The sequence below is a fragment of the Barbus barbus genome, assembly GCF_936440315.1.
Source record: "Barbus barbus genome assembly, chromosome: 35".
Classification (NCBI taxonomy): Eukaryota; Metazoa; Chordata; class Actinopteri; order Cypriniformes; family Cyprinidae; genus Barbus; species Barbus barbus.
In genome coordinates, this window is record NC_136763.1 from 22,511,450 (window position 1) to 22,526,561 (window position 15,112).

Consider the following 15,112-nt stretch of genomic DNA (forward strand, 5'->3'; position numbering starts at 1 on the left):
ATTATCATTTTAGATCTCTGAAGGATTATGTGACACTCAAGACTGGAGTAATGATGTTCTGCATCACAGGAATTACATTTTAAAATAGAAAACATCTAAAATAGAAAACATCAAACACCCATACATTAAATCAATTGGAACAAATATAATGTGAAGGCCTCTTAAAACTACAATAAATTTACAAACTCTAAAGTAATGTGATTAATATGCATGATAAATGCACAAATATTTCTGACAGTGATGCTGTGAAGACTGATCACTTTAGCAGCTAGATGTCGTAATAATAAACTCCCTTTAAATTGCTTATTTACAAGGGAATTACCCCAAAAGATTTCACCAAAGGATGCCTTTGTTTAGTTCAATTGCTGTAACTGGGAAGCCATAAAAAAAATGTGACGTTTTACCGTTCTTGCAACAATGGATGTTTGCGCATCTAACAGGACGGGGTGTGTCTGCAATTACTCTTCTCTGAAGGTGGCATCAGTTCCAGGAGCTTTTGGTTTCACTGCCTGCACATGACACCACATGTAAGACGATCGCCGCACAATGATTTGCAGCAGTTTATGCTTGTATCATATGAATGCATCTCAAAAGCTCAGTTTGATAATAATAACTTTTATGTATCTGGGACATCATTCATTACTTACATAATTAAAAACAATAGGTAACATTAAGCGTAAAGGTTAAAGCAACCAACAATACAGGTCATATGGGAATAATGATGTTTTTGAGGAGGGCTGCTAATATGTTTGGCTGTAAAGGAGTAATCTGATGGATCTCTGAATAGAGTTTCATGGGAAATAAATCCCAGAACAGCACGTTCCCACAGGGAAATCCATTGTGAAAGAATATGCCACACAAGTAAATACTAAAGAACAATGTTAATTTCACATGCCAGGACAAGTAGAACTTGTGACTGACTAGGTACTTATTGTAAATAAGATGACCAAATTTGTTTTATTATCTGTACCATAAAATATTTTGTATATTTGTTTGTAATTTAGTTAAGATCTTCATGTGGTTAGTGAAGTTAATTTTAGGCTTTTCTAAAAGGGGTCAACAGGGAGAAACAACCCTAAATGCTAAACCTTTAACCTTTGTGCTGTCCTTCTATTATTTGTTCCTGACCTGACTTTTTTTGTAGGCCTGCCATATTTGACCAGCAGTGTTGGGGGTAACACAACTCAAATCAGATTACTTTTTCAAACTAACTAGTAACGTAACACATTACTCATTAATTTACATGAAAATATCTGAGTTACCTTTTTAAATGAGCAATGGCAGTTATTTTGTTTCTCATGTATTGACTGACAGCTCTCCTGTCCCAAAGTTTAGAGAAATCGTAAGTGTTACTGTAGTCCTATAAATCTGAGGCTTATTCATTACACTTTTTGTGTGAAAGACCTTTCACGTTTGCCAAAAATACTCAACTCAAATTGATTTATATAGCACCAATAAAAGCAACGATTGTTGACCAAGGTGCTGTACAATCAATCAAATATCAACAACATTAGCACTATAATGTTTATTATAGCAATATAAATTACAGCACAGAACAGAGCTGACACAGCACAATTAACTACAGTTAAAAGCCAGAGAAAAAAAGATGGGGTTTGAGTTTGGCTGTTAACTCATTCAGTGTAGAGTCAGTTCTAATAGAAACCGGTAGGCTGTTCCAGAGTTTCGAAGCAGCAACAGCAAAGGCTTGGTCTCTTGATTTCAATTTAGCCTGAGGAACGTTTAATAGTCTCTGTTTGGAAGACCAAAGAGACCTTCCAGGATTGTGAGCAGATAATAAATCAGACAGATATACAGGAGTTAACCCATTCAGAGCTTTAAAAACCAGCAGCAGGACTTTAAAATTAATTATATAATGAATTGGGAGCCAATGCAAAGATATTAATACTGGGGTAATGTGCTCTTGTTTACGCACACCAGTAAGGAGCCTAGCAGCAGCATTTGGTACCATTTGAAGTTGATTAAGAGATGCTTGATTAATACTCATATAAAGGGAATTACAGTAATCGAGCCTTGTTGAAATAAAAGCATGAATGACCCTTTCAAAGTCCTTAAAAGAAAGAAATGGTTTCACTTTAGCTAAGACTCTGAGATGGAAAAAAAAATGGTTCGGACTACTGTACTAATCTGTTTGTCAAATTTGAGAGCACTATCAAAATAAACCCCCAAATTCTTCACTACTGGTTTCACACAGGAAGACAAATGGCGAAGATTTAAGGCAGGGGAGCTAGCAACTTCTGATGATTCAAAAACTATAATCTCGGGACATATAAAAATTTTGGGACATCCAGGCCTTAACATCAGCTAGACACGACAGCAGAGCATCCAAACCCTTGTTATTAGATTCCAGGGGTAGATAGATTTGGCTGTCATCTGCGTAACAATGGAAGGAGACACAGTGTTTCCTAAAAATCGACCCCAGGGGAAGCATGTACATAGAGAATAAGATTAGAGTGAGAATAGAGCCTTGAGGGACACCGCACGTAAGGGGAGCTGCATCTGAAGTAAATTCACCAACACTAACAGACAACCTTCTATTGTTAAAATAGGCTAGAAACCATTTGAGGGCATTGCCCTGAATGCCCACCCAGTGCTCCAAATGAGAAATCAAAACAGAGTGGTTATTTATCAAATATTGCTCTTAAAAAAATATAAATTTTTTAATATAAAATAAAACAAGCAAGCCCAGTCTAGATGAGAAAAACATAATGGAATACATTACTTTCCATAAAAAGTAACTAACACTATTAGATACTTTGTTGGTGGGGAATAACGCAATATTGTAATGCATACATTTAAAAGTAACTTTTTCCAAAACTGCTGACCAGGCACACCAAATATGGGGGGGGAATCCCCCAAAAGTATAAAATTATTCATTTTTAATTTTTTTTTTTTGCTTTTGGAAATTGTTTAATACCTACGCTGTGTGAGCGAAGTCAGTGAATTTTAGTTCTAATAACATTAGCTAACATTTTCAGGTAAAAAAAAAATCCACAATGTGCAGTCACAATTCTATAGTGGAACAATTTACACAGGCCGATGGTTTTTGTGTAATGTGTATGACATTAAACTTGTTTTTAGAATAATTGCAAATAGGTTGAGAGAAACAAATGTAATTATTTCTGAAAACCTTTTATACTTAACTGCAAAATATTTTGTACTGTACCTTCTTCTGTCTCTTATTTTTCTGTAAAGAATCACAATTGTTCTTTATTTTCCTATTCTGAAGTTGGCAACTCTACGCTCTGCTCATCTTCACCATTCTTCCCAATATTAAACTGTCTGGCTGGAAACAGGAATCAGGCTGGTTTCTAGCAAACCGAGACGAAGCCCAACCGGCTCTGTGCGTTTCCCATTTCAGCTATTCAGATCAGATAGAACGGAACAAAATGGCCTCTCATTCACAGCTGGGAGGAAGCAATGCATCTCGCTTGTTTCTGCAGTGGAGTGACAATGTCTGCTGCTCAATCCTGGAAATGTTATAACTGTGCCTGGTGCAGAAGATTATGCTCTCGAAATCTTGGACAGAGGAGCACACCCCCTCAGCTCATATATCCAGATTGTGCCAGTATGAGTTCAGCATCACTCCAGCTTCTGATATTACAAAATGAAAACCTATACACAGAGGGGGGAAACATCCCATAATGCCTTCTCTTGTGATTTACAGGCATGTTTTAATATCTTATTCTGTTTGGTCGGGTTTTAACTGAAAAATCACGCAATAAGGATAAAATTACTGAATAAAATAACACATGGGCTCCTGCTACATCTGAGATATGAGGTCTTACAAAATGTAGATGGCTCTCAATGTTATTAAACTGAGTCCGTGCTTATTTAATTTACACAATCCTGTGCCTTAACCCTTTAACTGTTTTCTTAGCTGGTGTTTTGGTAGTAGATTAAAGTGTAAGAACACTGAATCAAGCCTGTCTCTGATTTGCTCATTTTCGGACTCCTGATAAACCCTCAGTTTCACTACAGTGATATATGATCACAGGAGATGAAATTTGTTGCATGCATAGTTCATTTATTTGTAAAATTCACATATATCTACCCAGTTCATGTCTTGGATCCTCTACAAATGAGCAAACGAGGTGACGCAGGTGTATTACATAAGAGAGACATGCAAAATGTGCAGTACTTTGGCACTTCAGGATTGATTTCAGGACTGAGAACCACTATATCAATAAGCCTCAACATAAGCATTAAGTTAAACCGTCACTGCTTATATGAAAGCAACTGCAATAAATTAAGAGGATTTCTTATGAAAAATGAAATCTGCATGTTAATAATAAGTCAGTCCTTTATATATGTTTAAGATACTATAATGGCTTTTCTTTATTTATGTATATGTGTGTGTGTGTATATATATATATCCTCCCCAAACTTTTCTGGACTTTACACTTTTTTTTGTCCAGCATATATTAAGTTTCTGTCTTAGCAATTAAGATTTTCAGTATTATTAAAATTTGAATAGATCCTCGTGTCTATGTCTCAAGGTTAAGGTATCACACTTTTTTTTTTTTTTTTTTTTTTGCTTTATTTGAAAAAAAAAAACTATGTTTGAAGACTTTATAATGATTTTGTACACTCAATGGGCTGCTTAATGGATACACTATATGGCATTTTTGAAGAGTCGTTAAATCAGAAATGTTGATGTTTGGAACATTGTCTGAAAATGTATGAAATCAACATGAATACAGATATCACATGATGCGTAATTAAATAATAAAAGATGTATCATCTCGGACATCTTTATTTGTCAATGACACATGGAAGCATTTTGTTCCATGCACAAATAGCTTGGAAATTTCCCAAGATTAATATTGGCGATAGCTGCAATGAAATAGCTGGAGAGGAAGCCCGCGCCTCAGTGACGTTCGTTCTCCATCAGGGATCTTTGTTTTGCATCGCTTCCCAATTTGCATTTGTTTCTCAGGTTTTCCATACGACGCTCCAGCCGCCGCCAAGCCCCGAGAGCGCAAAGGCGCATTCCTCCGCGATCCATTCGCCTCTCACGCGTTGGGAAATTTGGAGTAACTGACTCGGGCTTGAACTGAACGAAGGAAGGAAATTACATGCGTTCGCCTCGCGTCCTCGCCATCCACTCGCGGAGACACGTGAGATAGAGGTAAACAGCCGAGAGACTCGCTCCGCAAAATTCACCTCGCGCTATCGATTCAACAGCAGACACAGTAGCTGCTGTCTCTTCATACAGCATGTCGGATGTATTACCGTATAACGAGGACAAAATGACTCATTATGGCAACGACGGGGACGAGGAACACCTTTCCTTCACCTGCCGCCTCCAAGACACCAACAACTTTTTCGGTGGCAACCAGAATAAACGACCACCAAAGCTGGGGCAGATCGGGAGAAGCACGAGAGGTAACGGGCAAAGCCTTTGTTTATCACACGAACAAAAGGAGTCGTTTGTAATGATGCGAAATTCGATGTTGCGCTTCGCGATTATATGACTTTACGCGCAAAAATGTGCGCGTCGAATGCAATACTATCGGTTTTCTCGCGCTTTAAGCGTAAGCTATCTGCTTTCTGCTTCGCGATTAGGAGACAGTGATGTATTGCGCCATTTCTGATGTATTAAAATTCATGGCAACATGGAATCTCCATCTTTGTGCCAGTGCGTATAGACAATAGAGGATATCTGTGAGTTGGTTTCTCATCCTAACCCTTGTGTCTCTGTTCTCTGACAGTCATGGAGGAAGACAACGATGGCGAAGCACTGGACAAGAGCACAGAGAAGTCCTCTTCGGCGTGAACGGACCCAAAGACCTCTCTGATGTGTATATCCAAAGATGTTGTGAAGAGGCACTCTCTCCCATCTGGCGACAAGCACTCCATGCATTCTCCTCTCAATCTCCCAAACTCCATTGTCCAGGGTTTACAGCGTGAACCGGGTGTCTGGAAGAGCGGCCCTGGGGCTTGAAGGAATACTGTGTTTTCCAAACTATACTCCGAGATATGTGCAATGACAGGGTTCGGTCTCATTAGAGACCGGATTCTTCTTTTCTTTTCGGTTCTAATGAAGCAATTCGATAGACTGAGCAAACATTACCATTAACATCAAACCAGTATCTTCCCATTTAACCCAGTAGCCTACTGGTGGTGTTAATGGTATACTAGCAATGTCCACCTTTTCTTCCAAAAGTGGACCTCCAAAGTGGTTCCACTACGTATGTAAAAAAAAATGCTATTTATTAAATCTTTGGATACATATTTTGCAGTGTTGAAGGTTGAGCAACCGTTTTATATAATGGATCGATGACGAGAAGTGACTTTTGCTTTGGATAAATGTTTTGTATGTAGCTTAACTGTGATTCTCGTGATCTGCTTCGTTTCATTTCATTCATTGGATGTTCGGTTCGATCTGGAATGGACAGTAACCTTATTATCGTAAAGCATATTAACTGTAGATGTGCCAAATTTATCCTGACAAGAAACGTATCTTTCTGTGCTTTCTTCACATGCACAGGTTTATTAATATTTGGTGGTCATGTTTACAGGGCTCTTTCATACTACTTGTGATGTATTCTAGTCATGCATGACGAACCTCAAGACCTCAAGAGCGTCTTCTTGAATATATGACGTATTTATCTCACAGAATATTTCTACAGAATATCTGTTATAATAAAGATTTTGAGAAACGTTCCAAACGTTTTTTTTTTCTTCCTGACACATCTCTAATGCTTCATTTAGCCCGGTTAAATCTGTGCGTACGCTCAAATCCAGGGGACATGACATTTCCGCCTCTGCCACCAGCTTTAAATGATTCATGGTTTGGGATGAGCATTGTCAAAGCTCACCGTCCGCCGAGGAATCACGTGGCGTGTCAGAGCAAATATGATCTATGAGTCCACGAGGGAAACCACAGCAGAGGATCTGGCAACGTGGAGAAGCTTTACGTCCTTATTGTATCACTGTGGCTCCAAGCCCTATAAAGTAGGCTTGGCTTATACGAGCCATCCCTCTCTAGTGCCTTTTACCTATTCAGCACTATATGCCAAAATGAAAAGGCATCCTGAAAAAGGCATTTGAGGACACTCGCTCCAGTAGGAGACTTTTCCTAAAAAGTAAAAAGCAGTCTGAGGTTCTGCTATGAAGCGGTGAGTTCAGATTGACATCGTGTGTTTAAAAAATGTCACAAACCCCAGAGAAGACCGTAGGATGTAATAACGTTAGCTCACGTCAGAACGCGTTACGTAACGCACAAGGGAAGTCAGCACTGTGTGGTGGCACAACCTGGTGTGTGTTTGGTAGATAGAAACATGCAAATAATCTGGCTCCTGCTGCAATTTGCATTTTGCTTCTATGTTTCGCTTTGGTTTCGGCGGGGGGCTCCTGGCTTGGGTTTCATTGGAGTGCCCTGACCGAAGACACAATATGACTCACACATGTTGAAATGGATGCCTGCAGAGGCATGATCAGAACAGGGAAATGTTGTGGTGGGTTTGGAAACGGAAGCTGTGGAAGGGTTCTGTAATTCTGAGACTTCATTTTGTGGATGGGTTGCAGTATTTGGAATGTTTTGAGCTGCTGACGTAGATTGTTTAGATGCTGAAACCAACTTTCACATTTGTTTTCATGCTAATGGAACTACTTTTTTTATCCATGTTTGCCAGTCGCTATAGTGCTGAGCAGTGTCTAACCAACAGAAAAAAGTCATTATGTCAAAGTTTTCAAAATGAAGCGAATAAATAATTTAATAAAGAAATAATAATTAAAATCAGTTAATAAACAGTTACATTATGTTTGCATAATCAAATAATATATACAAACAATTTTGAAAATTAAACCGTTATCTTTTTATCTCTCTATACATATATATGAATACATTTATATGTATAATTATATCTATTTCATAGAATATATAATTTATTTTGCAGTATTAATAAACTACTGTTTTGAATGTGTGTGGATATATATATGTATATATATATATCTATACATAAAGATTATAGATTATGTATATATATATATATATATATGTGTGTGTGTGTGTGTGTGTGTGTGTGTGTGTGTTAGTGCTACACAAAAGTTTTTGTTTACATAATATATATATGCATGTGTACTGTGTATATTTATTATGTATATATAAAGAAACACACATACAGCATATATTTTGAAAATATTTACATGTATTTATTTATATTCATATAAATTACATCATATATCAATATATTTAATATATAAACATAACATTTTCCTTAAATATATACATGCATGTGTGTGTATTTATATATACATAATAAATATACACAGTACACACATATATTATGTAAACAAAAACTTTTATTTTGGATGCGATTAATCGTTGGACAGCACTAATAAATATATATATCCTTACATTCATTTAACTGAGTACATCATATATATTGTTCAGTGATTGATATGATAAATCAGTCAATATATACATAAGAATATAGTAAAATTAATAAAATATCAGTATTCACTAATTTCTAATTAATAATTATTCATATTACTTAGTAATTAAATCATATTTAAATGTGTAATGATTGATATGATAAATCAATCATTATATAAATAATATATGTAATACATATTCAACATTTCATAATATTTTCTGAAATACATATTGTTAAATCCTTACATTTAAATAATATCTGTAATAAATGTTTATGTATATACACACATATTCAACATTTCATAATATTTTCTGTAATATGTATTGTTAAATCCCTACATTTAAATAATTAACATACAAATCATACAATATATCATATTGTGCAATGATTGATATGGTAAATTAATCATTATATAAATAATATCTAATAAATATATTAAACAAATTTTCATATTTTCTGTAATATATATTGTTAAATCCTTCAATTTAAATAATTAATAATTAAATCATACAATATTGTGCAATGATTGATATGATAAATGAGTGTGTGTGTGTGTGTGTGTGTGTGTGTGTGTGTGTGTGTGTGTGATATGATAAATGAGTGTGTGTGTGTGTGTGTGTGTGTGTGTGTGTGTGAGTGTGTGTGAGTGTGCATTAAATCAAAGTGAATGAATACTGTTTTAAACCTTTCAAAAGACTTCAGTTAAATACGTTTAAAGCACTGTTATATCATTAAATCATAGAGTTCAGTAAATGGTGGTGTTTAAATGACTGATAGGTCAAATGTGTCGCATCAGTGGCACTGGAAGCTGCAGTGTGTGTGCTGTGGATTTGTTTGGAGGGCTGCTTGTGATTGTGTTGCGAGTGTGAGTCAGAGAGCCTCACTCAGTATGTACACCATGCACACCAGAAGGCTACATACACTGTTGGCTGACTGGACTGTTTCCATGGTTACCATTACAGGTTTCTGCTCTCTTTGCTACCGCAAAGTCGTCAGTGGAAGTGTACGAGAATGTTTCAGAGAGTGATTTTTGGTGCAGAGGCTTCAAAAGAAAGCCTTCGGAACAATTGCGGCACACATTCGTTTCCGAACGCAAACAATCGCCTCGAGCTCTCTGTGGAAATCTTTCAGTCCTGGCGACTGCCAGTCTCTGGAAATGAAACTGCGATGGCAAATATGATGTAACAGAGCTACAGCTGCTAATTAAAATATCAAAAATCATACTGCGTTTCCACCGATTGGCTTTCCGCTGAGGATGACGTAACCCTATTGTGTAGTTCAGAGGTTCTGAGGAAAAGCATTTCAAATGCATCAGCCATCCGCAGCTAAACACACAATACCAGAGGTCACTTCACAAGCTATTACATAGAGATCGTTTTCAGAGTGGGCTCTTTGTGTCTCGGTGGCGTGGAGCGACTGTGTAAAGGCCCAGGGCAACATGGCTGGTAACTGTGTAAGTCAAGCTCTTGAATAAAATATGCCGGCCCAGATGGAAATCCACCACTGGGTGCTGGATTAGACCCACATGTCTAAAGGACCCAAACAAATCATTAGGACATCGACTCGTTGAAGTCCTGATGCCAGGATTTGAAGCATCAGACCTTCATTTAGGAGAGTGAAGCAAAACACTAAGTAGCCTATCTCTTCCCTTGATAGTGTCCTTCAAATTCAGAGTGGTGTATTTATATTGTAGATTAGATAAATCTACATTCTACAAAGCTAATCTTTTTTTGTTTTTTGTCCAGATGAAAGGGTACCAAATAGCTATTGAGTGTCGGCATTATAAAGAAACTAATGTATTATTAAGAAGGTAATAAGGCAGTGCTGGAAACACGTTATTGGAGAATGATTGCCTGTCTACTAGCACAATAAAGCACTCACGTCTGGATGTGAAATGCTCCGGTCACTGCAGTCAGAGCTCTGTACTTGTTGTTTGCCTCACTTTTACAGGCAAAACCAGTAAATGTCTGCATATGAATGCTATTCCTGCTATTTTATCATCTAGCACAGAGGTCTTCAACCCTGCTCCTGGGGACCCACTCTCCTGGAAAGTTTATTTCCAACCGGCTTCAGCACACCTGCCTGCAATTTTCAAGCAGTCTTGAGGAGCTTGATTGGCCGGAACAGGGCCTAGGAACAAGGTTGAAGACCTCTGAATTCTAGCACAACCTCTTGAGACTGAAATGTCAAACGTTTAGGATGCATGTGTGTTGGCAGTTTATGGTGTGGTAGCCAAGCGCCGAGTTATTACATAAAAAACGTATGATAATAAATTATCAAATTACATGGCTGCTTACCTAATAAAGAGTTTTTTGAAAATTATATATTTTAGTTTGAGTTTGAGCTGTCAAACGATTAATCGCGATTATTCGCATCCAAAATAAATGTTTTTGTTTACATAATATATGTACTGTGTATATTTATTATGTATATATAAATACACACACATACAGTATATACTGAAAATATTTACATGTATATACATTTATATATTTATATTTTATCAATATATTTAATATGTAAACATAACATTTTTTTCTTAAATATATACATGCATGTGTTTGTATTTATATATGCATAACAAATATACACAGTATTCACACATATATTATGTAAACAAAAACTTTTATTTTGGATGCGATTAATCGTGATTAATCGTTTGACAATACTAATTATTTCATAATCGTACCTTTTATCTTAATCTTCACTAAGTCCACTACAATGTATGAAACAATCAGCCTAGCAACAACACAAACACTGCAACAATATTACAGTAAAAATAATAAAAAGGTCATTTAGGTAGCTGTCGCTACACAGGTAGCTCTTTCAATCCAAAGCTGCAAAGTTAACTTATGCTAAAAATTTGAATATTGCTTTTTTCTAGATAATAAATTACTATAAATTATTATATTTACTATACCATCTCCTCTCACACACACTTTTTCAAAGCAGTTATTTTCCAAAAATGATGCTTAAAAAATGTTCAGACCTCATCTAAACTATCCAATCACATAAGCTCTTGAGGCAAATTCAAAATATATTTTTTGTTGTGCATCAAGTTTATTTCCATTGTAATGTATGTGTAAAGAAATATCTGCTTTAATTGAGTGCATATGTTGTTATGCACATTTTAAGATTTTATGTGCATCATGGTTTTTCCATCCAGCTTTTTTTATGCGGTGTCCCCAAATGTGACCCTGCACCACAAAACCAGTCATATGGGTCAAATTTTTTAAATTGAGATTTCTACATCATCTGAAAGCTGAGTAAATAAGCTTTCGGTTGGTGTATGGTTTGTTAGGATAGGATAATATATATAATAGTTGGCCGAGATACAACTGTTTGAAAATCTGGAATCTGAGGGTTCAAAGAAAATCTAAATATTGAGAAAATCGCCTTTAATGTTGTCCAAATGAAGTTCTTAGCAATGCATATTACTAATCCGAAATTACGTTTTGATATATTTACAAAGTATCTTCATGGAGTATGATCTTTATTTAATATCCTAATGATTTTTGGCATAAAAGGAAAATCAATCATGACCGATGCGATGTATTTTTGGCTATTGCTACAAATACACCCGTGCTACTTATGACTGGTTTTGTGGTCCAGGGTCACAAATTTGCATATATGTGGATGGAAATGTGGAACTATGAATGATAGGAAATATCTGACCGCTGAATGCAGATGGACACATCTGAATCAGATATTTAAAAAATAAAATAATAAACAGTCAGAAAAATTTAATTATAATATATTATTTAAAAAATAAATATAAATAATATTATAAATGATAAAATTATAAACCAATATAAGAAATTCTAAGTTTGCTCATGTTGCTTTAGCTTGTTTTAATGTGCAAATCATAGCAGAAAATGTTTGAGCATTTCAGCTCACTAGGAAGAGAAGGTGAAAATACTAGCTCAAACATTGTGGATTGCTGTATTACATATACGTGTCGTCAGCTGTATCTGAAAACAGATATATTTTTGGTGAACTGGAAACAGTGTGCGCAGTCAAGGAGCATTTCGTAATCTTTCTATCGCTGGTTACCATGGACACTTGCAAAGATCATCATTATGAATAGCAAAGAAGAAAAGACAAGGTTTTCCCTCTTTCCCCGCAGCTACAAATACTTTTGGGAAGAAAAGAATGTTTCTCGACGAAAACTGATGCAATCTTTAGACACAAGCAGAATGCAACCATCAGTCAGCCTATTCAACGAGAACAAACCAGAATCAATTGCTCATTTAAACTAACAACAGACTCACAATCTTGATAGTAGAACAGTGAAATAGTCAATAATCAATGTACAAATAAAAAGAGAGCTTATAAAATGTAGGTATAACTTTGGTATAATGTAGGTTTTAATTTACAACACTGTGTAAGCAATACATGCATAGAGTAAATGAACTGAATAAAAAGCCTATATTTTTGTTTGAACACATAATTAGAGCCCCAATTCTTGAATTCTGGTTACTTTTCTTCTTACTTGCTCCACAGAAGGAAGTCCAAATCCAGAAAGAACAGAACAATAGACATTTTTCCCGCATTTTAAATATATAATGTCTCATTCTAGCATATTCTTCTCGTCTGTCACTGAGAACTGCCTGTCTGTGAAAACATTAGAGAGGTGTGGGGCAGCATCTACAGGCAATGTAGAGAATTACTGATGTCAAAACTTGCACTTTGTCATTGTATTGAAACATTTGGACGACTGATCTGAGAAAGAACATGCTGTACAATTTACAAAGTCTCTTCAGTTTGAACACAGATGTTGAGATTTAGAATATGACAAACAAGAAAAATACAAAAACAAATTGTAGACATTGCTCTTATATACAGATAAGAAATGAGATAAGATATGCAAATAAGAAAATAGGTCTTCACAGGTACAGCAATATGAGAGATAAAAATTAAATATCAAAATAGTGAATTTTCATATTGGATGTATGGCCATGGTCCAGTTCAGATGCTAGCATGCCCATTGTAGGCACTTTTGGCAGTGGACACGGGTCATCGTGGGCTCTCTGGCTGGTCTGCAGCTGCACAGCCACGCATGAAGCAAACTGTGATACACTGCATTTTCTGACATCTTTCTATCACGGCCAGCATTAAGTTCTTCAGCAGTTTGAGCTACAGTAGCTCTTCTGTGTGATCAGAACAGGTAGGCTAACCTTCGCTTCTCATGTGCATCAATGATCCTTGGACGCCTGTGAACCTGACACCAGTTCACCGGTTATCTTTTCTTTCACCACTTTTGGTAGGCATTAATCATTGCATACCAGGGACACACCACAAGACTTGTTTTATAAATGCTCCGAGCCAGTCATCTAGCCATTACTACTCAACCCGAATTGCGGGAATGCTTTTTTTAAATTTGAATAAAATGAAAACTAAAAGACTTTCAAATCACATGAGCCAATTTAAATTGGACTGTTTCAAAGTGGAAAAGTGTTCTATGGTCAGACGAGTCCAAATTTGACATTCCTGTTGGAAATCAAGGACGCCATGTCCTCCGGGCTAAAGAGGAGGGAGACCTTCCGGCGTGTTATCAGTGTTCAGTTCAAAAGCCAGCATCTCTGATGGTATGGGGGTGCATAAGTGCATACGGTATGGGCAGCTTGCATGTTTTGGAAGGCACTATGAATGCTGAAAGGATTATAAAGGTTTTAGAGCAAGACTTATAAAGGTTTTAGAGCAACATATGCTCCCCTCCAGATGACGTCTGTTTCAGGGAAGGCCTTGTGTATTTCAGCAGGACAATGCAAAACCACATACTGCAGCTATTACAACAGCATGGCTTCTTAGTAGAAAAGTCCGGGTGCTGAATTGGCCTGCCTGCAGTCCAGATCTTTCACCTATAGAGAGCATTTGGTGCATCATTAAATGAAAAATACGTCAAAGACGACCACGAACTCTTCAGCAGCTGGAAATCTGTATCAGGCAAGAATGGGACCGAATTCCAACACCAAAACTCCAGAAACTCATAACCTCGATGCCCAGACGTCTTCAAACTGTTTTGAAAAGAAGAGGAGATGCTACACCATGGTAAACATGACCCATGTCCCAACTATTTTGAGACCTATAGCAGGCATCAAATTTGAAATGAGCTCATTTTGTGTAAAAAATTGTAAAATCTCTCAGTTTAAACATTTGTTATGTTATCTATGTTCTATTGTGAATAAAATATTGGCTCATGTGATTTGAATTAATTTTTTTTTTTTTACATTTTATTCAAATTTTAAAAACGTACCAACATTTCCGGAATTCGGGTTGTATGTGACCCACAAAACCAGTCTTAAGTAGCACGTGTATATTTCTACCCAGATAGCTCACGAACGTCTGCAAAATGTCTGTTAAAGATCTGGAAAGCATCTGGTGTGTACAAACATCTGAGAGATGTCTGCAAGATGTCAGTTTTACATTCAAAATCATAAACATCTTAAACACATCTACAGTAATAGACGTCTCTTTGACATCTTATAGGAAACGTCCAATAGATGCATTGCAGATACTCAAAAAAACGTCTTGCAGATGTCAAATAGATGGCTCCGTGATGTACGTGTGCTATCAGGGTAGCAATAGCCAACAACACATTACATGGGTTAAAATTACAGATTTTTCTTTCATGCCAAAAATCATTAGTAGGCTATATCATATCAAATATCATTAGTCAGCTTGTTTTTCCAGCACATCAACTCACATAT

The 15,112-nt window shown here is 36.4% G+C and overlaps 1 protein-coding gene across 1 annotated transcript; it reads left to right on the forward strand.

Annotated features, from left to right (window-relative positions):
* The first annotated feature begins 4,890 nt into the window (after positions 1-4,890).
* On the forward strand, positions 4,891-6,687 carry LOC306854693 (calcium/calmodulin-dependent protein kinase II inhibitor 2-like). Its single transcript, XM_079392900.1, has 2 exons — positions 4,891-5,406; positions 5,733-6,687. Exons 1-2 carry the CDS (start codon positions 5,238-5,240, stop codon positions 5,795-5,797), a joined length of 234 nt encoding a protein of 77 aa, XP_079249026.1. The 5' UTR covers positions 4,891-5,237; the 3' UTR covers positions 5,798-6,687.
* Positions 6,688-15,112: the final 8,425 nt, after the last annotated feature.